General features: G+C 39.9%; 1 protein-coding gene across 3 annotated transcripts in view; it reads right to left on the reverse strand.

Moving 5' to 3' along the window:
* Window positions 1-24,463, reverse strand: part of Sgcd (sarcoglycan delta) — a 933,235-nt gene that overhangs the window by 107,296 nt on the left and 801,476 nt on the right. For all 3 annotated transcript variants that reach the window (XM_042283896.2, XM_042283895.2, XM_006987139.4), the window contains one exon: window positions 2,050-2,122. In XM_042283896.2, coding sequence (XP_042139830.1) covers window positions 2,050-2,122 — 73 coding nt within the window. The remainder of the gene's footprint in view (window positions 1-2,049; window positions 2,123-24,463) is intronic.

Consider the following 24,463-nt stretch of genomic DNA (forward strand, 5'->3'; position numbering starts at 1 on the left):
CACTAGACTGTACAGTATAAAGTATAACATTAGAACAGATTTCAGTGTAATGTGAATAATGTATATTTGGTACCCATTATCTAAGTTCTTCCAGTCTCCAATGTATATTTGGTATACATACCAATGTATATTTGGTACCCATTATGTAAGCTCTTCCAATCTCCTTCTTACTTATAATTACCAACATTCCATTTTTTTTGCACTATACAATCTACATATTTTAGGTTTAACATATGAATGAGATCACATACTATTTGTCTTTGTGTGTCTGGCTTATCTCACTCAATGTAATGTCCTTGAGTTCATCCATGCTGTCACATGTTGCCATCATCCTTTTTTATGGCTTTTTATTGCAAAAAACAATTATTATTATAAAAGCAATTTTGATGGAACTTTATAAAATGGGGTCAGGGAGTCATTAGGACATAGAGTTAGGCATGACTCCAATTGCCAACTGTTGCCTAAAATGTGAGTCTTTCACATGAAGCCTCTGCAGCACAAGAACCACAAGGCAATGCCTTTGCACTCGAAGCCTCAGGATGTACATCACTTGGTGACTGGACTCTAACTTTACAGACATTTCAGTTCAGTTTACATATACTTTCTCTACAGTAAATAGCCCACGTAAGCTCAGATTTCCCATGCCTTTCCCAGAACACTGACTTAGCTATCTAAAACTGGAGCCCTGAATTGTTCTTCCTAAAACTCCCAGACACAGCCCTTCTCCCTGATGCAGTTTCTGAGTCAAAATTCAGTGACACTACACATTTGCCACGTTTTCTTTATCTATTCATCCATCAAGACACAGGTGAGTTGATTCTATGTCTTGGCTCTTGTGAGACTTGTTACAGTAGTGGTGGGAGTACAGATATCTGATATATGTACTGACTTCATCACACATGTATAGACATGTGTGCACATACATGCTCACACACACATGCAGGACAGCTGGCTTATAAATTCAGCTCCATTGTATTTGGGATTCTTTTTTTGGGGGGGGAGTCCTCATTCCCTAACAATTTTCCTCTTTTCTCTCAGTCTATTTCCCATTATCCTTAGGGAGTTTTGAAGAAATGCTAGGGGGTTGGCAATGAAATGATATATTTCTCATGACTGAGAATGTGTTTCTGTTAAGGGAATACAGGTTCCCCTGTGGCTGTGACCATTTCAGCAAAGTATAGCTCTAGAGACTACATTCTGAAAGAGTAGATACAGCCTATGCAATGCAAATGTATCTGATTACAGCTGATGTCTACTATGAAATAGTTAGTCAGTGTTGTCTGTCCTCTTCTCGTGATTCACCATTGGTGGCAGATTAAAGAATTATCAAACACAGTAGAACCCAGCATTCTCCTGTCTTCTAGGTGATTATAATCCTACCTTAGAAACTGCAGTTGTATTTATATCATCATACCATTTTGAATGTGTTTCTCTTGTGTGACTGTCAGCACCTAGGATGGTCTTTAGGCTATATCTCTATATCCATTCATCTGTACATTGTTCTTTTTCATTTTACATGGTTGGTAGAAACTGCACAGCATTTTAGATACCTCCCCTGCTAAGACCCACAATTATGGATATTGAAAAGCAACATTAGTGCAAAGAATATCTATAGAATACAGTATTATACGGTGTCAGGTATTAGACATTCTGCTACATGGAAAACATTTGAAATGGGTTTAAAAACCAACTTCTTTTAGATAATACTTTTGGGTCAGCTGATCAACACCAATTGTGATGCGTTTTCTAACTCTATTGATTTATAGCAACCTAGAAATAAGCAATTAATAGATAATGTCAACCCAGAAATCTAATCACCAATCAACTTTACATAGTTAGCAACTTCTCACTCCAGACCTTCAATTCCTTAAGCACTCATGAAGAAAAAAAACGATTAAAAAAATTATCACTGTCTATAATAATTCTCCAATCACTCCCAGTTAACATGTTTCATACAAATTAAATGTCAGCATTATTCAACATGAGTCACTGGCCAACCACAGACAGGAAACAGCCACTGATCAATGCAAATCGAAGCGAGAAACTTACCTTAGTTCCTTGAAGGGGTCTGCTCTGACATTAGGTGTTTCTATGGATTTGGGAAAGACTGTGCCTTCAGCTCCTACAGAGAAAAAGACAAAATAGACATTGTGCATGTGGGGTCACCGAGGGCATCCACAGCATACTGATTAGCACTGACAGCATGCATATTGCCACTAGCTTCAGGGCTTCGGAGAGTACGGTGTTGAATCAGTTCCTGCAAAAAACCCTTGAAAAAACCAGGGACAACTCCTGTTACAGAAGAGGGAGGCCAGGAGGAAAAGTCCACCTGGATTTCCAAAAAGAAAACAAATAAACATTTAAATTAAAGCATAATTACATTACGTTCTTTTTCCCTTTCCTTCCCCAAGCCCACCAATGTGCCCCCTTCTCACTCTCAAATTGATAGCCTCTTCCTCAAAAAGGAAACCACCTTTAAAAAGATGCCTTGAAATGGGAAATTTTAATTCTTGTCTCCTATAAACTATTAATAGTCACCTGACTGGAAGTTTTGAATACAGCAGCTGAGGCCCTTTCCCTGAGATACAATACAAATTGTGTCACATGGGATTAGATGGGTCGTGTTTGCCTGGTGTCAAGCTAAAGCTTTTCCTATAAATTAAGTTCTGCCTTCTGATTGTGAAAAGCTATGCAAATAGAACATTAGGGAAGATCACTTGAAGCACATCTGTCTATGCTAAGTATTAACATTGATCCCCAGCCCAACAAAGACATTCAGCTCTTGCTTGAGCTATCAGCCTTTATTTGTACCACTTGTCAACATCAGCCGAACCACTCTAGCTAGAAAAAGTAGTGATGATCTGATTTTTATGCTCCCTAACTGATTTCAAAGCATTTAATCTACAGTGTACTGGGGACAACTGCCCTGGATATTAGCTTTTCAATTAAACATACCTGGGGGAGTATCCTGTACTTTGAAGAAGTTAAGCGCTTCACATTTGGTGTATGATGTTTGATGCTGACACATTCAGTGGGCAGAAACATTAAGCGTGGGCCATTTCAAACCTCTCTCACTCTAGAGATATTCTTGTGTGTTTGTCTGTGTATGTATATGTGTGCTCGGGTGTGCTCTCACATGCACAGAGTTGACAGTGGGTGTCTTCTTCAAGGAGTCCACACCTTATTTTTTGAGACAGGGTCTCTCACTGAACTTGGAGAGTTTTGTTGTGGCCAGACTGGTTATTTAGCAAGTCCCTGTGATCCATCTGTCTCCACCTTCCAATGCTGAAGTTCCAGATGGATACCACTGAGTTTGCCTTTTACATAGGTACTAGGGACCCCAACTCAGGTCCTCGTGTTTGCATAACAGGCACTTTATCCACTGAGCACTTCCACAGCACTGACATTGTTCTTGCCTTTTAAGATTCCAAATCATTTCAAACCCATTAAAGTATACATATAATGAAATCTACAGCTTGTTATGCAAATTACATGAGAATGTTCAAAGTTTTGTTATGCATAAATTACTAATTTTGCCCCAGAGATTTCCACATTGTATTTTTATATAAGTGTAGAATGAACTGGATTTTAGACTGTCATGTAGCTTTTGTTAAATATGCACCAGATTTGGCTTTGAAGAATGTATTTAATTTCCTCTTTGCTATGGCCAAAGGTTTGGCTCACACAGGGCTACCCAACATTCTGATATTGGGACATGATGTTGCCACACATGATCTAGTCTACACATGTGTTTGGCCATATTCATAGGTATTCTGGAGCACATTTGGATGTGCCTGGCTTATGGTTTGAGGTTATGGTTCCTCATGGAAAAGACATGATGGCAGGAGCTTGCTTATACCTGGGCAGTTCAGGAGGCAGAGACAAAAAGGGATGCCAGCATTCAGGTGGCCTTTTCCTTTTCCATATTTATTCAGTCTGAGCCTCTAGTCCCCAGGATGGTGTGGCTCATATTTTTTCCCACCAGTTAATCCTTTCTGGAAAGTACTCATAGATAAACCCCAAAGTATGTCTGTCTAACCCTCTAGAAACTTCTTTATACAATCAAATTGACAAAAGAAATTAATCATCACAATGAGTGTCCATTTCACATGCCAGCATTTCTGGGATACTTGAAGAAGCATGTGGTACTTGAGAACTGTAGAATTGCCAGGGATTAAACAACCCCATAGAAGTCACATGGTGATGTCGTGAGGGCCTGGGCACATCCCCAACCACCTTCTCTTCTGAAGAAACCATATCACTGAATGGGGACTTTCCTTACTGGGATGTAGCCATGTTCCTTTTAATTGTAGTTTTGCTATATCTCTGTAAAGAAAGGAGTTCGTTTGGTTATACTGTGGGTATATTTAAGTTCTAGTTTAATCTCCTTTCCTCTATCTGGAATTCTACAAAAGCATAAAGAGTATTATCTTTTTTAAAAAGTCACCCTTATTTGTCTGGCTTACACCTATGGCAACTGTTCTTATCTGTGGACAGCCTTCTCTATGTGGACTGTTACTGCAACCATGGAACTTATTGTTTTGTCCACTGCCATGCACACCCCTACCTTCATTTCATGAGACATCTGAAGCCTACAGATACATATTGTATCCATACAATATGGATATACTGTAGGACAGAGGCTACATTACATCAGACTAATCACTCAAACTTGAAGAATGGCATTTTCTTTTTAAAATTGCTTTCAAATGCCTGACCAGTTTCTTCATCCCAGTTAAATCCTGACTGTGTCAGTTTCTTCATTAGCCAAGGAAGATAATCAAACTCAATTGTACACCTGGATTTACTCAGTTCAATAAGGAGCTACTTATCTGAAGCTCATGGCTTTTGTCTGTATCACTCCTCTGAGCCAGTCCAAAGAGGAAATAAGTGACCATGATGAGGTGTCTCAACACTTTGCACAATAATGATGCATAAAACGGACATAGTCTCTGAACCCCAGAGTTCAGGGCCAGTTTTCTCTGATCCAAAAATACCTTTGCTGCTCCCTGACTAGGAGAATGTCTTTCTCTCTGCAACATCCTGATTGCCTAACACAACCAAAAGCAAACAGTAGGCACTCAACACAATATGTATATAAAATGGCTACATCATTTATTGTCACCCAACATACACCACTCAGCATTTTTATGTATGTTATAGACATCATTCTATCTCTTCAACTTGTCATAGATCTGTGTAAGTAGGTGCAACTTCCTTGGGCTGCTACTGGGCTGGTTTCTGACTGATGTTGCAATTCCTATTGGAGTACTCATTTCCTGTCATAAAATCCCATACTTCCATGGTAACATATATTTTAAGAGAGTGTCACAAACCACAATTCAAAATATTATTTTAGTCCTACCTATAAAATAAAAACACTGTTAATAAAGAAATAGGGTAAAGGCTACATAAACACACCTCTTTAAAGTCAAAGGTAGTCAGGGGCTGTAATCCCCTCCCATACCAAGGAACACTTATCTAAAGACTTTAGCTAGAATTCACATGTGTCTCATAACCGTATCTATAGGGACTGCACCTGCAGAGATTCACGGGAGCATGTGACTATTGGCCCACCTTTAGCTCCAGGACCCCATCATCTTGCTTTGTCCATAGTAGGTTATTACTGTTTGAATATCAAATGCCTTCCCCAGGCTTATTGTTGAATATTTTGTCTCTAGCTCTTGGTGGTATTTTGAGGGGGTCTTAGGAGGTTTAGGAAGGGCTCCAAGCTGAAGAAAGTAGAGGTGGGGACATGCTGTTGGAGGCTATGTCTTGTATTAACTGGGTTTTTGTATCTCTGTTTCCTTCTGCTTCCTGCCTGACATGTAGTGCACATCATCTGCTCCCATCTCTGACTGCTATGTTCTGCCTCACAGAGAACACCGAGCTGGAGGACCACACTCTGAACCTTCTGATGTTGTAAGCCCTCTTTTAACTTGTTTTGATTAGTGATGTGTTGCGAACTAGTTAACCCAGGTGAATGTAGCACCTACTGAAAAACAAGGCAACAAACACCACAGGAGCATCTTTGGGTGGGAAAGGGGACTTCCTGTGGGAAGAGAGGGAAAGGCAAGATGCCCACACTCCCTCACCTCTCATCATCTAATCCAGTAACCCCTGTGTTGTTCTGCTCTGGGATTTGGTCAATGGGCTCCACATGTCCTGCACACCAAAGGCCATGCCTTTAGACCCAGATTTCTAGAGGAAGATATGAGTTTGCAGAGGGACCTTGAACATAACATACAACTCCCATGATGCTCAGTTTTCTTTTTAGAAAAGAACATAGGTTGGCAAAACGACCCAGTGGGTAAATCACTTGTCATGTGGGGCTGAACACCTGAGTTCATCTTGGAACTCACATGAGAGAGTGAGACCCTATGCATAGATAAGTGTTCAGACCTCAACAAACATGCTATGATGTATGCATGCCTATGGTGAAGAGACTGAGTCACTTATCAATGTACAATCTATGCCTTGGGGACATGTAAACTGTTCTATAGTCACAGAGCTCAGGAGTTTGGGGTTCCAGACCCAATGCTCTTCTCATATGCTCTGGACAATGTCTCTCAGCAGACTCATCTGCCCTGTGCTTAGTCCTCTTTCCCTGAGTCAGAATAAATATCAAGGATCATGCCCCCAAGAAGTGCTTTAAGCCCCAAGTTACCTGTCTTCCCAAAACCAATTCATATCTGCAACGAGATGAAATCTTAACACTTTTTAAAAAGACCTTTTATTTTTAAATCCTACCAGGTTTCTGATTTCCACATTTCTTACTTTTCCAGATTGTCTTCATTGATACAAATCCCCAAACCTATCTTCTCCCCATTCTTGGGTAATATATTATCCTTGATTTTATTATTTCAAAAAGGCTTCTATTGAAACGATACCTACTGATTCTTTCCTTTGACACAATATAATTTACAGGCAATAAATGTTCATAAACAGTTTGACTGAAAAATCCATAAAACCATTTCAGCTTTATTTTAAGTTCCATTTAATGTCCCTCAAAAATGATTTTATCGATGTGTTTCCATTAGCTGGTTCTCTGCCCAATAACTTAATTCCATGCAATCAATCAGGAACTTATAAAGCATGTGTCAGGATCTATCTAAAGTATCTTGATTCACCATAAAGACCAACTCAATGGCTCTTTTCCCTACTAACTCAGGTAGGGGGTACACTTGTAAAAAAATCTTGAATGTACTGTTACCGTAGTAACAGAAACAGATTCTCTAGAAAGGACACTCAAGTTCAGAGTTCAGGGTTGCCACAGTTTTCCTTTGAGGAGTCCTACATGTCAGGAGACCTGAGATCTAGTCCTTCCCTCTGTGGTGTGTAAGGTGTAAGACATGGCATACCACCTCTCTAGGTATTGATTTCCTCAACTGTAAAATGAGATGAGCTAATTACTAGAGCTGAATGGTACCTTTTAAGCAGAATTTTATCCTTGCCCACCTCCTTTGCCTTCTGGAGAAACAAAGAACTCTAGAATATATACAGAAAGAAATTTTGCAGTGTTGTATTTTTGTGGCGCTAAGGATTGGATCTAGGGTCCTGCATATGCTAAGTGGATGCTATACTAGCCCTTAACTGTGTTCAATTGGCAGAATAAAACCACCAGGAAATAAATCCTATAAGAGACAAACTAGCAGAAAGCAACATTTATTATATATGGAAATAATGAAACAATAAACAGTGCACCTAACTTTTTAAAACCCTGAAAAGTAACTTGAATAAATCCAGAACTAGACATTAGTTCTGCTTCTCCATTCCTGATTTGCCAAGAAACAGAATCAACCATTCCTACTCCCCATCACCCGTTTTCAGCTTGACTTCCTTATCCATTTTATAATCCAACATTGGTATAAAAATATATTCTTATCCTACCAAGTAAAATACGGTTGTTTTGAAGTTATATAAAGTGGGAATTGGTGGATTCCATGCTTTGCAAGGTCACTCCCAATTCTGTTTTCTTAAAATAGTTCAGGTAAGTGACTAGATGACAAAGTCCCACGAGGCTGGAGAAGATTATGGTAAGGAGCTAAACACAAAGTTTAATTCATTCAGCATGTATGTGTTGAGGAGGCAGCTGTAAGTCTTAGAAGCAGGGGCACACAGTCACAGGCTGGTAGAGTGTAGCATCCTCTACTATCATACTCTGACTAGTTGAAACATTGGTAATCAAATGAGCTCACAAATAAGATATATATTGATAAAGGGGCTGGTAGGAGTTATATCATCATGGGAATATAGCCATTTTGCCAGCCTATATTCTTTCTTTTCCAAGAAGAAAACTGAGCACCATGGGAGTTTTATGTCATGTTCAAGGTCCCTCAACAAATCTTTGAAATTTTCCTAAAATCACACATAGCACTCAAGTTTTCAGAAGAACTAAAGTTTGCTGATATCTGGAAAGTCATTAGGAATGAATGCACCAAGAAAGGGATGTCACAATACAAAAGAATACACATAGGCCAGAGAGTTCAGAAACACAACTAATAAAGAAAATTGTGGAGGTAGATCACATTTAGTAAGAGGCAGCTATGATGGGTAATAGAGAAAAGGAAAGGTCCCAGGGAGTGCAATGTTCTAGAGGCTACAATTAATTATTAATCAAGAGATACGATTTGACCAAATTCAGAATTTCAAAAATTGTGTGGCTGTATGTTATGGACTGAGTGTCTACATTAACCAAATATTAATATGTTGACATCTTAACTCCCATTGGAATAGCAGCATGAGATGGGGCATTGGGAAGTATGCTGGTAGTTCTTTTCCCCCCATCAATTTAACACAAGCTAGAGTCATTTTGGAAGAAGGAACCTCAACTGGGAAAATGTTCCAGCTAGATTGGACTGTGGACAAGCCTGTAGTGTGTTTTCTTAATGGATGGTTGCTATGGGAGGTCCCAGTTCACTATAGGTAGTGCCAGCATTGGTTTGTGGTCTTGGGTTCTATAGGAAAGCAGGCTGAGCAAGCCATAAAGAGCAAGTACTTCTCCGTGGCCTCTGCATCAGTCTCTGCCATGCTTGAGTTGCTGCCCTGACTTCCCTCAGTGATGGAGCCACTTACCTGGGAGTATAAGATGAAATGGACCCTTTCCTGCCCTAGCTGCTTTTGGTCATTGTGTTTTACCAAAGCAATAGAAGCCCTCAGGAGAGCAGGGATATAACTAGATTTTGAAGAATTCATGAGGTTGGAACCTTGATGATGGGACTGAAGCTCATGTACGAAGAAATGCCAGATATGTGATTTTTTTTCTATCATGCAAAGTCACCTGTCTACTATCTCAGGATGAGAGTCATAAGAAAAGACAGATGAGCACTAATCTCCCCTCTCTAGTGTAAGGGGAGGAGTCAGGAAGTCAAGACAGAAAGACGAGTCTGGCCACTCTGATATCAGAATTCAGACTTCTCCACTACCAGGATTGCAAAGAATACGTGTCCTCTGCAGAGCCATGCAGTTCAAGCTGGGAGTGGCACTCAAATGTCATGCTGCAGCATGGAGAAAAGACAATCACAGAGGCAAAGAAAGATGTGCAGAGCAGGGAGAGGCAATGAAGGTGGAGCTGGAGGACTCAGAGAGGAGGGGGAGTGGATGGGCTGAGGAGACACTGAGGAGGGAACCACCAGGATATGGGGGTACACTGGACAAGAGGAGGTGGGAGGATGATCATTATGACGAATGTTCAAGCCAAGTTAACAAGTGTCCAAGGCCAGCTATGCCCATGAACTCCATATACTCCTAAACCAATATCCGCCCATCTGAGTATTTAATATTTTAGTTATAAACTCCAGCTTTAGTTTTCTTATGATGAAGCAAGAAACAGAAGAAAATTCAAATTAAACCACCTGCTGTATTTATAAGTAATGCATTTTAGTAATTATAGAAAACCACACATAATTAATTGAAAATGAACATATTCTGTGAAAAAAAATACCTTTTTTTTTTCTGGTTAAAGTGTTAGATAAAAAGGTTTTCATGTAACTCTCATTGTTAGAATTCTTCCTAGAACAGGTGAGATAGTTTTTTGCCTAAGTCCAGAATATTGAACTTGGAAATGGCTTAATACTCATAGATAGTATTCCTTACATTGGTGATTTATTTTCCTATAAACTGGTACATTCCACAGCACAGGAACCATGGTAGGTACAGAGTAACTTGCCAGACAATGATTTCAGGAAATTCCTCAGAAACAACTGTTTTTGAACTTTTTTTTTGTGTATGTGTCTATGTGTGTATAAATGCAAATTTGTATGAGTGAACACATGTGTCTCCATATGTAGAGGCCAGAGGTCAACTTTTCCTCTTGTTCAGAGGCTACCCACCTAGGTTTTGCACCCAGAGCTCTCTCACTGGGACCTAGGGCTTGTTAATTAGGTGGGGCTGCCTAGCAAATTTTAGAGATCCACCTGTTTCTGCCTCTCCAGCAATTGGGATTATAAGCCAGTTCCACCACACACCTCTGGCTCTTTTTATTTTATTTTATAATTTAATTTAATTTTACATATCAGCCATGGATTCCCTTGTCCTCCCCCTCCCAACTCTCCCCACCCCAGCCTTCCCAGCCCACTCCCCATTCCCATCTCCTCCAGGGCAAAGACTCCCCTGGGGATTGAGTTCAACCTGGTAGATTCAGTTCAGGCAGGTCCAGTCCCCTGTATATGCAGGTGCTGGGGATAAGACAGTTCAGGTCCTTGTACTTACGCAGCAAGCACTTGACTAACAGAGCCCTCTCCCTAGCCTCTGCATTTAATAACTAGCATGAACTCTGGGCTTTCTCCTGGGAGCAACAAACAGTTATATTTTTTTTCAAGGAAATGCTGGGTTATGTTGAGTCAGAGCTTCGAAATGAACTGAGAACTGGAGAGGATGCTGAGTTTCCTCCACTTCTGGGACTGCATGGTGAAAATGGAGGCCACCATCTCAAGGCCTTTGTAGACACAAGAAATAAGCAGATCAGAGATACCAAGTTTTCATGGAAAACATCACTTGGGGCCATTTAATCACAGCATGTCTTCCCTAGTGGCATTTATTAAGCTGCTAATGCAAAACATCTGTAGTTGTTGTGAGCCGTTTCTAGGAGACACAGAAAATATTTTCTTTTGGGGGATTAGGTTGCATTCTCCTAACCTAAAAAGAATAGGTAATTAATCCATTCAGCCAGCATTTGCAGTAGGCTTCCTCCATACATGGTTTGTAGAAAAAATTGACTTACATGTTCCTTTTTATAGACCTTCAAGTTAATAAATCTCAAAACGTTCATAAAATTTGGGCTGGCACACAGGTAAAGAACCTGCTACCAAGCCTGATGATCACTGGAACTCACTTGGTGAAAGGATAAATTCTTGCAAGTTCTCCTCTGACCTCCACACATGTGTTGTGGCACATACATGCTCTCACACAAGAATAAATAAATGAAATTAAAATTTAAAATGTTAATAAAATTCATAGTTATTCTAATCACTGTCATGCAGTGTGCATGGTACAGTACAGGGCAATTTTCAGTGAGAAAGTTTGATCTTTACATTTCCAATGTCTTATTACAGCTACAGAGTTAGTTATATAGTTAGATGACGAAAACTAATTTCTTGAGTGAAATGATTATAAATCATGCATTTTTCGATGCAGATGGTGTTGCCTATATATTGACAAGCTGACAAATACCGATTCTTAGAGAGTGCAATGATTTATATGTATTGTCAGCTTGATAGGATGGAGAATCTTCCTGGAAACAAATCTCTGGGCATGTCTATGAGGGGTTGTCTCAATTAGGCTAGTGGAGATAGGAAGACTCATGCTAAATGTGGGTGGCACCATTCCATGGGCTAGCATCCTGGGCTGCATAAACAGCAGAAAGCAAGCTTCATGTGAAACATTGTAGGTCTCTGTTTCTTGACTGCAGATGGACTCTTGCTCCTGCCAACATGCCTTCCCCACCACGATGGATTACATCCTTTTAAATTATAAGGCAGAGTAAAACTTTCCCTCCTTGCATTGCCTTTGTTGGTTATTTTGTCACTGTGATAAGAAAAATAACAAATACAGAGGGCTAAAGAGATATTTATGCACAGTGGTGTGTGTGTGTGTGTGTGTGTGTGTGTGTATTTGTATATATATATTATATATATATATACACACACACATATATATATATATATATACACATACATACATACATATGGCATGTTTGCATGTATATATGCTATTGCAGATAGCATATAGTGGAGTGCATTATACCTCCTTTGCTTTGCTACATTTGGTTGTTACATCAAAATGTACAATAGATGATGAGTATGTTTTATTCATTGTGTTAGAAGATAATGAGAACAAGAAGGGAAGACCTGAGAGATAACAGAGCATCATTAACTGCTCTGAATATTAGTGCCAGAGAATAATGCAATGAGTTTTCTTTTAAGTGCTCTAGCAGTTTCACTGAACCCATCATACCATTGAGATATACATTATGAACATTTGTGTAGAGTGTGAAATTTTAAGCCAATTCAAGATTCACATATAGAAACATCCAGGGAAGATATGGAGAGATACATAGTTTAATTAAACAAACTGTCCTGGAGAAACTGATTGTCCCAAACACGTTTGCTGTATCATTTGCCGAAATTGGAAAAGAGAGAACAAGAAAAAGAAAAAAGGAATCATCTAAGCATCAAGCAATCTCATTTCAGTTTCTTAATTTTTTTTATAGTAGACAAAACTACACAAATAAAGACTTTCAGCTCATTGGTTGTACTTAACACAGGTGAAACATCGAGTGTAGGGTGTCCTCCGAGTCAGGAGGACATATGAATATCAGAGCATCTGTAACAAGGAGGGGGAGACCTCTGTCACAGAAAGCTGCATTTAGGCTGCTCAAAGATGGCACACTGTGTGTTGCATGAATGTGACCTTGTAGGAAAATTGCCCTCTGGGCCTGTGTGGAACAGGTGGCCAGGACCAGGGGAAGTAGGAGAAAGGGAGAGAGACAAAGTATGCCTTGCTGTGACCTGCCTTCCACCTGGAACTGAAGGGCAGGTGGACAGCTCAATGGAAATCTCCACTTTCAAGTGTCTCTCACCATGGGAGCAATCAACACCAAGAGAGTCAATGGAGGTTGAGAGACCTGGGGACACAAAGCAGACATGGTTTCTAATGGTTTCCTTGCCACTGAAAAAGAAGTACAACTTATCGCTCCTGTGGCAGAGCAGGTGGGTGGTGATGCCTTCCTACAGAGAAGGAAATTGAAGTATTAATTGAGAACCACAGAGAAACACAGTCTAAAACGTAATTGGAGAAACTTAAGAAAATCACTTATCGGAGATAAGATGATGGCTTGAAAAGGAAAAAATAGCAAATTGAAATCTTAATACAGGTGATGAAGCTTTCACAGAATTAAGGAAAGCACTTGAAAGATTTCATTCAGAACACAGTCTTGTTAGGAAAGGAAGCCATAAGGTGGGCATACTTTGCAGGTGACTTAAAGGTGACTATGACTTTGACCTTATCTATTGACTTTACTCCCAGGATGGCCACCACATATTATTGCAACAACTATTTCCCCCTTTTCCTTTTCAAACAAAAATGTCAGTGCTATTAATGAGACCAATGCCTCCAGCTAAATTATCAACTTCCCACACTCTCTTTAAACTAAAAGAGACCTTATCTATCACATAACCTTGCCTAATGAGAGGTGGGACACTCTTCTGGAGATAGGCATATAATGAAGGTGGCTGGTTCTGCTTTTGTTCCTTATTTCTCTACATGTGGCATATATAAGGGTCATCTTCCCAATACTGGAATATTTCAGACACCCAGTGGTTGATCTTGTCACCATGAAGCCACCAGCAACTTTCTACTGTTGGATTTGCTGTGCCCCTAGGTCTGTTTTCTGTTATATTAAGGGAATTTCATGACTCACTCACTGCTGTCTGAAATTCAATACTAGTGCACAAACCATCAAGGAAGAGAAGTAAATTGATCCTTCCAGTGGGTCATATTCTTCAAAGAATTTTTTTTTCACAAAAAAATCACTTTTCCTCTATCTTTATACTTATATAGATACAATCTTGCTTTAATTTCTGAGAGGTGTTTGTTTGTCCCGATGATGTGTTTTAAAAATATTTCTTTTTAAGGGTATGTGTGCAGTGTGTGTGCATACATGCAAGCACATTCGTGCAAGTACCTGTGGAGACCAGAGGTATCTAATTTTCCTGGAGTTGGATTTACAGACTATCTGATATAGGTGCTCAGAACCAACTTGGGTTGGTGCAAGAACAGTAAATCCTCTTAATGGTTGAGCCATTACTCCATCCCCTGGTTTTCCCACAAATGTGTTCTTGCTCGTAGTGTTTTGAGCCAGAAAGTACTTTTATTTCCTTTGTATTAAGTCAAATTACTTGAGATCTACAAATAGCACCACCATGAAGGAGTATGCCATAGCTCTTCACCAGTTTTCACCAACTGTTCTTCCCACACTTTCATGATCCTCATCTGTGCCCTGCATGAGCACTCACTGCATTTTGCCTTGTGAGATGGCTCACTGACTGTGCTGGCCTTTACTACCATGGATGCTGTTTCAGTCCAAGGGCCGTGTTGACATCTCTGCTCTCTTTCTGACACGTTAACACAGGCTTAGTTACTGTAAACTCAATTTGACTTAAGCAGGAAATGCTTAGGGTTGAAAAAAACTTCTAGGGGAGGGAAGAGACATTATAGCCAGTCAGTACCAACTACTCCACCCTGATACCTCCCAGTTTCCTATCCAGGCAATGCTTAAGACTGTAGAGATATGTTCCCAGTAGAATAGCCTTATCAGAGGCTATTCCAACTTCTACCTTGTAATCCCTCCAACACAGTGCAGTTAAATAACTGCTCAAAAAGTCCAACTCTAATGTGACCATCAAGCTTAACTCATCTCTATGGCTGAGTTTTGAAATACTGATTTATGTTTGTTGACCCTATATTTTTCACTCCCCTTCATATCAAGCAGGTACCATGCCATTCCCAAATCCTTGACATTTGTTTTCTTAAGCAAAGGTGTGCCTTCCATAGGGTATACATCTACAGACCTGGAGAAATATCTAAGGCTGTATGTGTACTGCCATAAGTAGAGGACAGTGGGACTTTTAATTTCTACCACAATTTCTTCTTGTCCCTCCTTCTTTCATCCTGGGAACAGCTCAAGGATCCCACTGTTCCCTTATTGTTTGACCTTTTCTGGAATGCCTTTTAAATAGAATGATATTGGAGTCTGACTTTTTTCCTTTCACTTAACAAAAGGCACTTGAGGTGAGTTTCATAACAGAAGTTTTCATTGGCTCAAAAGCAAATGTTGCTTTCAAGCAACATCTGTTGCCATCTTTATAAAAGCTTAGCCTTAGTGAGGACTTGTTGGTCCTAGGGCAAGGGGCGGGGCTTGGCATAATCCAAAGAGATGATAAACAGACAGACAGAGTGAACAGATCTCAGGCTGCAAGTCCTGTGTCATCATGAGGGAGGTGGCAGCCTCTCATTGGAGACAGCTATGCTATGCCTTTAGGAGGCTGGACCTGTGCCATAAGGACTCTGAAGTCTCATAGAAGGTCCTGGGTTCCTTTGAATGTATTGAGAATTGAGAGTTGACATGTTTTTAAGTTTATTTGACTATTTGTCAGGATTTCATACACATATACAATGCATTTTGATTATATCTACTCCTTGACATATTACATCTTCCAGATTCTCCTCACATCCCATTCTCAACTTCACATATTATTTTTTGTGTTCTATAATGTATAAGCAGTTAGAGCTGCTTATACATGCATGGGGGGTGGACCATCCACTGGAGCATGGGTAACCTACCAGAGGCCATAGCCCTGAAGAAAATGGACTCCCTTCCCTATCAGTCAACAATTGCCAATAGGAGAGTAAATAGTTTTTAAATAATCAGAAAGACCAAGAAGTTGAAGATATCAGAGGTAGTCATAATGAACGATCAGGGCCTGTCCATATTTTCATGACATTTCAAATGCTTTCTCAATTATTGAACAACATGTTTATGATGGGGATGGGATATCCTGCTGGACCACTGCAAGAGCTCAAGACAGATGGAGACAATAAAAGTCAAGTAGTTACTGACATTGCATGAGCACTTCTTGCTGGGGAGACATTTTCTAAGAATTTCATGGATTTATTCATCTAATTCACACTGTGTCTCTATGAGCTGAGTGACATCATGTGCCCACTTCCAGATGGGGCACAGGAAGGTTCCACAGAGGCTATTGCGAGAGCTGGCGTTTGAACACCAGTGAGTCAAGCTGGCAACCCATTCTTAGTACTCTCTGCTCATGTGTTACCTTTTCAGTTAAGTTGAGAATTATGATTCAGATCCACAAATGACTGTCTCCAGGCAAAGAACAAAACCATAATCTCTGTCTGTTGCATATCTTACTCAGCAGCTTCTCTGCTAAAGGGCCATCTTTGATCCCCTTTGACCAATCACATTATAGCTTAACCATGGGACCTGAACACAAAAGATTTTTTCAGTAGCTGGTAGTACTAAATAGTAATGGCTAACACTTACTGAGCATCACCTATGTACCTGTACAGACATCATTCCTTCCTCTTCAGGAACAAGGCTAGAATGAGATGGCAGACAAACTTGAGGTAATATTTTCATCTTCCTCACATATATTTTTGAGTAGGCGTTATGTTGAAAAGTATAAAAAATGGCATCTCAATGGGAAAATGTAAAAGAGTAAAGAATATCAAAAAGAGGTCACTTGACCTCTGAGGAATGGAGGGAACACATAGACTCTAGTAGCTTTTTTGCTGCAGGTCTCATAATGTTTGACTACATGTAACAAGCTGTTCATGACTTATCTTCTCACAGGCTTACAAGGTTCTTGCTTTTCTCATGGCCTAAGTAGACTGGGCTGTTTCCAAAGAAACTGTACATGTCCTTAGATATCTCCTAATCATATCTCTATAATCTCCTTCCCCAATTTTAGGCAAGTTCTCATTATGTACTCACTGTGGAGACCAGATGGTCTCAACTGTGCAGGTACCCTTCTGCCTCTGCCTCTACAGTGGTAGGACTATAAGCACGTGCCACCATGCTTGGCTCCTTGAACATTTTGTTGATGCTACTGCCATATCTGCACCACAAGGGCTATTGGGACTTGTGTTATAGCAGCTTTAATGGAGTTTGTCCTCTTTGAAGAGAAATCATCATTCATTAGGCAGTTCAGTGGATGAAAAGCTAGGGATTATGTGGGACATCCTCCACATGACTTTTTCTTCTCTAAACCCAATCCATGGCAACTATAATAGTCTTGCATTTCCATTCCCTTTGCTTCTGCTGCCTCAGACAGTCACCAAACCCCCCATTCTTTTCAACTAGATAAAGAATCTAGCTGCAAAGAATGACAGAACAGTTAAAAAATGAAGTTTCATTTGCACCATTCATCAAGTGAAATCTTTCAGACTCAGCAACAGACATGGTCTAGAGAAAGGCCATTAATATGTCACATGTGCATATGGGTGGGGGGTCAGAGAATAAGGGGGGCAGATTAATGCCTGCTTGTTCAACACCCTTTCCATTTAAGCAATTATTTGCTTTGGGAAAAAAAGAAAGCCAATTAATTGCAGGTCTTTCTTTCCTTTCTCCCAAATACAGAAGAATATGAGCTTCCAACCAATCAGCATGTCTGATTCTTTAGAAAGTGTGAGCAGCCCAAGGACGTGTGACCCAGACAAACTAATCAGTGTTTTTTAAGGATTGCTTGGTACTGTGGACAAAAGAGTTTCTACTTCTCCCTCAGAGGTAATGTCTGTTACGCTGCTGCTTGACAGGAACCAGTACAGAGGGAGAATTAAGAGCATCACAGCTGACCATATTTGGACTCCTCAGTTCTATAACCTAGCATGTTTCCATTTTGACCTCCCCAACCCCATTAATTTTGCTGTCTGTCAGTTTCAATTAGACATATCCAGAAGAATTTTCATCTATGATAAAAGAATCCGTGACTTGATTCCCTAGGCCAAACACCATACTAAAGCTAGAAGAATGGTTCTGGAGACCTTCAAAAGTTACTTTACTGGGATGTGAGTATCTGGGCTCCTGCCTGGACAGCCCTGCTCTCTAGGCATAACCAAGAATGCAAGAGAAGGAAGAATCTCAGGCGTTGAAGATAAAATACAGGAAATAGATTCATCAGACAAAATGTTAAATCCAATAAATCCTTAACACAAAACATCCAGGAAATCTGGGACACAATGAAAAGACCAAATCTAAGAAAAATAGGTACAGAAGAAGGAGAAAAATTTCAGCTCAAAGGCACAGAAAATATATTCAACAAAATCATAGAAGAAAACTTTCCCAACCTAAAGAAGGACATGCTTATGAAGGTACAAGAAGCTTATAGAACAACAAATAGATTGGACCAAAAGACGTCTCCTTGCCACATAATAATCAAACACTAAACATACAGAATAAAGAAAGAATATTAAGAGCTTCAAAGGAAAAAGGCCAAGTAACATATAAAGGTAGACCTATCAGAATTACAACCAACTTCTCAATGGAAACTCTGAAAGCCAGAAGGTCCTGGACAGATGTTCTGCAGACACGAAGAGACCACAGATGCCAGCGCAGACTACTATACCCAGCAAAGCTTTCAATCATCATAGATGGAGAAAACAAGATATTCCATGACAAAACCAGATTTTTTTAAAAGTTATTTTATTATCCTTTTAATTTTAATTTATTTATTTTATGTGCATGGGTATTTTGCCTGCATGTATGTCTGTGCAGTATATGTATGCAGTGTCCAAGGAAGCCAGAAGTGGGCATAGCCAGAAGAGGGTATCAGATGCCCCTGAAATTGGAGTTACAGCCAGTTATGAACCACCATCTGGGTGCTGATAATCAAACCTGGGTCCTCTGGAAGAGTAGCCAGTGCTCTTCACTACAGTCTCTATTCTTGTTATTTATTTATTATTTTTGAGATTGTTCTCATGTATCCCAGACTGGCCTCCAATTCTCTCTGTAGCCAAGGATGACCTTTACTCTTTGATCCTTCTACTTTTACCTCCTTGAATTCTAGCATTATAGGTCCATACCATCATGTCTGGTTTGTGTGGTGCTAGAGGTCAAAGCCAGTTTCTCACAAATGCTGGGCAAGCAGTGTACTAACTGAGCCACATCCCTAGTCAAAGTTTCAACTGAGAAGTCCTGAATTCTATAGGACTTTATACCAAATATCTTCTTGATGTGAAATGGGAAATAACAGCCAACATCAGCTACTGTCAGGAGCCGTTAAACCAGGCATGCTCAAAGGTGTTCTTCCAGTCTGCACTGGTATAAGACACTTGAGAGGGCTGACAGCAGCTCACTTTCTTCACCAGTCCAGAAACACATACATCTTGTGAGCTTCTTCGATTTTTCCCACTTTGTCCTTACAAACAGCACCAATATCACAGTGTAGAGAGAAAATGGGGAAAAATAAAACAAAAATAAAAGTGTCTGTGAAGACTGAATTATTCAGTGCCAATGAGTATGCTTTTAGATGCTGAACTGATTATCTCCTAAACCAGAAATAAAACAGCAAGTGTCAAAACCTCTATCTCAGAGTATTTTTTTTTTTTTAGCTCGATTTAGGTTTTTGCTAAACATATCGTGTGTCACTCTGTTGGTTGGAGTGACAGTTAATCAATACTAATCTGATGCAGTTGATTCTTCCCTTTCCCTAAACAGGATTAAGGTATACTATCCACGAATATATTTTATCCCAGGCTGTAAATCCATATGCTTTAACATAAATGCATTAGCGTCTCTTGTAAATGGAATACACTGTGTATATACAAGGAAATAAAGATGGATTACCAATTGGTTCTGAAAAATGCTTTTCTGATCCATTATGAAAATGCTTCAGCTTTCATGACAGCACTAAGTAGAGCAGGCACTGCTCATTATTTTATATGGAGACATATATTCTAATCTCGTGGGGCCTTATTAAATTAACACTCAGTACTGGGAGCCATGTTGCCCTTTTTCAGGTGGGGCAGGTAGATCTGCTTGTTTGTTTATAACCTTGTTTATTAATTACTCCAGTCAGTGTTTATTCAGTGGTTGCTATGGGCCCTAGGGATATAATGGATGAACAAATATCAATAACATTTATAGGCCCCATAGTTTTCACTGTAGCATCAAGGTATGCCTACTATTAAACCTTTCTAACCTGGTCTGTTTCCAGTGCTCCATACTTACTGAAGCTGAGCTAGAGTATCCAATTTATTGTTCCTTTGCTGTGCCCCAAACAGCATCAGCAACTGTTTGCTCCCTGATGAACTCAACTTTGGCACAGTTTTCCCTACTATTTGACTCAGTGGACAGAGAAACAATTCCTGAGTTTCTGCGCTAGAAATCATTTTGATCAACATTCCTCTGGCATTTATTGCTCAAGTCTGTGAATGTTAATATGTTATTGGGCAGTTAGAATTTAAATATTACTTGGCTTGAGGGTCTCAGGTTTTCATTTAGCTGTCAACTGATAGGAAATGTACATAATTTAAGTAAGAACAATGATTGGCAGTATACATATGCTTGCTGATTTGCCTGGAATTGCCTTAATCACTTTTAGCATCATCAAGATAAGGAAAGTGAAGCTCAGCGATAGATCATTCTCATAATGATGAAATAGCTGTGCTGGTTGAATATACTGGGGACTGACTTTCACAGGAAATGTTTTATCTCGTTTCCACAGTGACTACCTAGGAATTCAGGACTGATCTTCTTATCACATTTGTAAGGTTTAGAAATATTGCAGCTTACTGAGAATCCCCCTTCTTGTACGTGTGAACACCGTGCCCTCTATATGAAAACCTGACTGAGGACAGCAAGCTACTCTTGTAGGACATGCACCTGGAGTCCCTCTTGTGACTCAGAGGAACGCTAATCTTCCTCTTCCTCACTGAGGCAGATGCGATGTCTCCATGCTGCTCTCTCATTGATTAGACAACTTTAAGATGTTTTAATATTTTGTGGCTTTTTTGTAATTTGGTGAACAGAATGGTAAAAGAAGAAAAGTTAAACCCATCACAACGATGCCATCTGCTCCACTGTGACGAAGATGTACACAACCAAGGATGCCCAATTGCAATTGTTTCTCTCCAATTTCCTATTTTAAAACCAAATCATCCAAACCTATGTTCTGACTGACAATAAATATTAGCTCTCCTATGTATTATAAAACATACTGAGCCAATGAGAAGTTATCAACAGATTATAGGATGTAGCCAGAGATGATTCCTTTCATATTAAATCCCCAATGTACTTCAGACTCTATATTTTGGTAAGTGATTCAATTTATTTTATACTTTTGCTACATTATCTTTGTAGGTGATAGGTTATACATAGTCTTCCTTTAGTCCAAGTTTTGTTTTTAGACCTTACTAGAGAGTTATACAGCCTTGATATATACTAGTGGGTTACTGGAGCCCAGATTTCTTAGCTTATATTTCAGGTTTCTTAAAGTACATGAAGTACCAATGGTTAATAAAATCTAACATTGATCGCATTCAAAACATACATGTGACTCTAACCCTCCTCTCTGTCGTGAGCTTAATGCCTGCATTTACGATGTCAGCTTCACCGATTGCCCAACCTATGGCTCAGGTTTATCAAGCAAGAAGAAACTGTAAGCAAACTACAGCTACTAGTGACAGATGGTACCACACAGAAAACTCTCCTGGATCCCTTGCAGATGCTTAATCTTTACAATATTTTGCTTTCATATGTAGGTTTCCTAAAAGTCACAAGACTAAGCTAAGCATGATTAATTAAAGGTGAAAAGTAAAATGTCCACCTAGATCTGTTCAATTTTCTTTGTGTCTTTTTTAAAAGTCCTCTAAAAATTCCATCTCAAGGCCTAAAATTCTGGGGACACCAGATGCCAACAAATCCATCAGTGTGGGCTCATTTTTCTGAAACTGGCTACTTGGGCAATGCAAAAACCCCTCTATGATTTTCATGACAAATGGGAACAGCTCAAAGAGAAGCTCACTAAACAGATGGAGTTGACAGTCCCCTTAATCCATCAGTGCAAAGGAGTTTCAGAGACCCAGGGACCCCACTGAAATCACTCTCCCACAGGGCAATTGATCATAACTTGAGGACTCATTTCAGGATTGGGCCAAATCAGCCTTAGGGGGAGAAGTGGAAATGGCACCAATTTTAGCACAAACTCAGCATCTTAAACAGATGAAGCTGTGAGCTTACATCTGTGCTACCATGGGAAGCTTAGGCTTGTTTCTTACCCTGAACACATGACATGGCTTCCACCATTTTATTTTATAATTTCACCTTATTTTATTTTTTTCATGTTAGATCTCTGGGACTGTGGATTCTAGAAAAGCACACATTAAATCACATCTCTGCTTCTTGCTACTATAAAGGTCCTCAGATGACAGGCCCAGCTTACAGGCTTACCCCAATATAAATAGATATTTATACCTGCAGAAACAGCTCACTTTCATGGAAAGACTCAAGAGATATAGAAGAAATAAGCCCTATGTTATAGGATGAATGTTACATGTATAAAGCAACAGGAACTCTGTATTAGGTGCAAAGCAGATATCTGTATTATTGCAACCCCCCAAAGTCTATTGTAACTACAATATTTCATAAGTGATGACTGAATATAACAGGCATTATTTATGCTGTATCAAGAGGGAGTGGACCTTCCTATTTCTACCAATTAGAAGTAGATCTGTCTTGTCCAGGCTTCTACCTTCCTTGCATCACAGACAGAGTAGATTAAGATATTATCCCTGCCTCCAAAGGGAGGCCAAGAGTCAAACCACTATTACTAACTCTGTGGTGGTATTGTGTTTCCCAAAATATTATTTACTCTAATAAACTTATCTGGGGTCAGAGAACAGAACAGCCACAATATTAAACATAAAGGTTAGGCAGTGGTAGCACACGCCTTTAATCCTAGCATTCCAGAGGCAGAGATCCGCCTGGATCTCTGTGAGTTCAAGGCTACACTGGAAACAGCCAAGCATGGTGACTCACACCTTTAATCCCAGGAAGTAATGACAGGAGGCAGAAAGGTATTTAAGGCATGAGGATGAGGAACTATAGACTGGTTAAGCTTTTAGGCAACAAGCATTTCAGTTGAAATTCACTCTGGATGAGGACTCAGAGGCTTCCAGTCTGAAGAAACAGGACCAGCTGAGGAATTGGCAAGGTGAGGAAGTTGTGGCTTGTTCTGCTTCTCTGATCTTCTAGCATTCACCCTAATACCAGGCCCTGGGTTTGTTTTTTATTAATGAGACCATTTAAGATTCATGCTACACAACTCCTTCTGTTTCTCTACTCTAAAGAACCCTCATCTGCAGTTACTTTCTCCTGCTACTACTGTGAAACTGAGTCCTGGGAAAAAGAGAAAGAAGGGTCATACTTACTAGTGGGTAATCTTAATTGTTCACTTGCTGTGTATCTGGTTGGGTACTAGGCATTGTAGAGGGGACAAGAATCTCATTTGCAATCAGAGGGATCAGCATGAATCTCTAAGTGGGTAGAGGGCACAGAGCTAGGGATACCCAACTCCATTTATGGTAGTACTTCATCAATGGTCTGTATATCTTCCCTCTGACCGAGGGCTTCTCTACTCTAGCTAACTAACAGGGAAGGCTTATACATCTGTTAACTCTTTGTTGTTGGGATTGTTCTCTACTGGCTAGTTGCTAGTGGCATTCTCTAAGCTAAACTGTAGTAGTCAAAGATGCCTCTAGACTCTGTCAAGCCTACCTCTTTGGAGCAAAAGTGTCACCTGCTTACCCCTTATACTTCTGTTGAGAGCCATTGTTTGGTCTCAGGGTGTTGGAAATAGCACCCCCCCCCCACATACTCCTGTCTTCAGCAAGCTTACATTAGAATTGAATGTCATCTGTTCTATGGTATTAAACATGAAATAATGTTGACATATGTCGAGTTTAGAATCAGGTCTTGTTCTTATTATAACCTCATAACATCTCTAGCTGATAATAGTTATGGCCTTAGGCACCCCTAAGGAGTTACATTATGATGGGGTGTATATCTCACTAGAATGAGTGGAGTCCAGGGATACATGGCCAGAATTCAGCATGTCAGAGAACTTGGAAAGGCTCAGATCTACATCGTTCTCCTCATTCACTTCTAAAGGAAATGAAGCAACTTTTTTTGATTAGAATGGAGATAAATGACCTGAAGTTTTAATCTCCAGGACTCTGTCACCAACAGAAAGTACAGATTCTGCCACAGTCAAGTTGCAGCATGCAGGAAAATATTCCTCACTCCTGTCCCATGACTCATTTTCTATTCCTTGATCATTCAGGTGACAGGACTACATTTTCACTTGGATGATAACCCACTGCCGCTGGCCCTGTTGAGGACTACATTTTCAAGCAACTCTTCAATTAAGGAGTTCTGTCACAAGGGTGC

Source organism: Peromyscus maniculatus, chromosome 8, assembly GCF_049852395.1.
Source record: "Peromyscus maniculatus bairdii isolate BWxNUB_F1_BW_parent chromosome 8, HU_Pman_BW_mat_3.1, whole genome shotgun sequence".
Taxonomy (NCBI): Eukaryota; Metazoa; Chordata; class Mammalia; order Rodentia; family Cricetidae; genus Peromyscus; species Peromyscus maniculatus.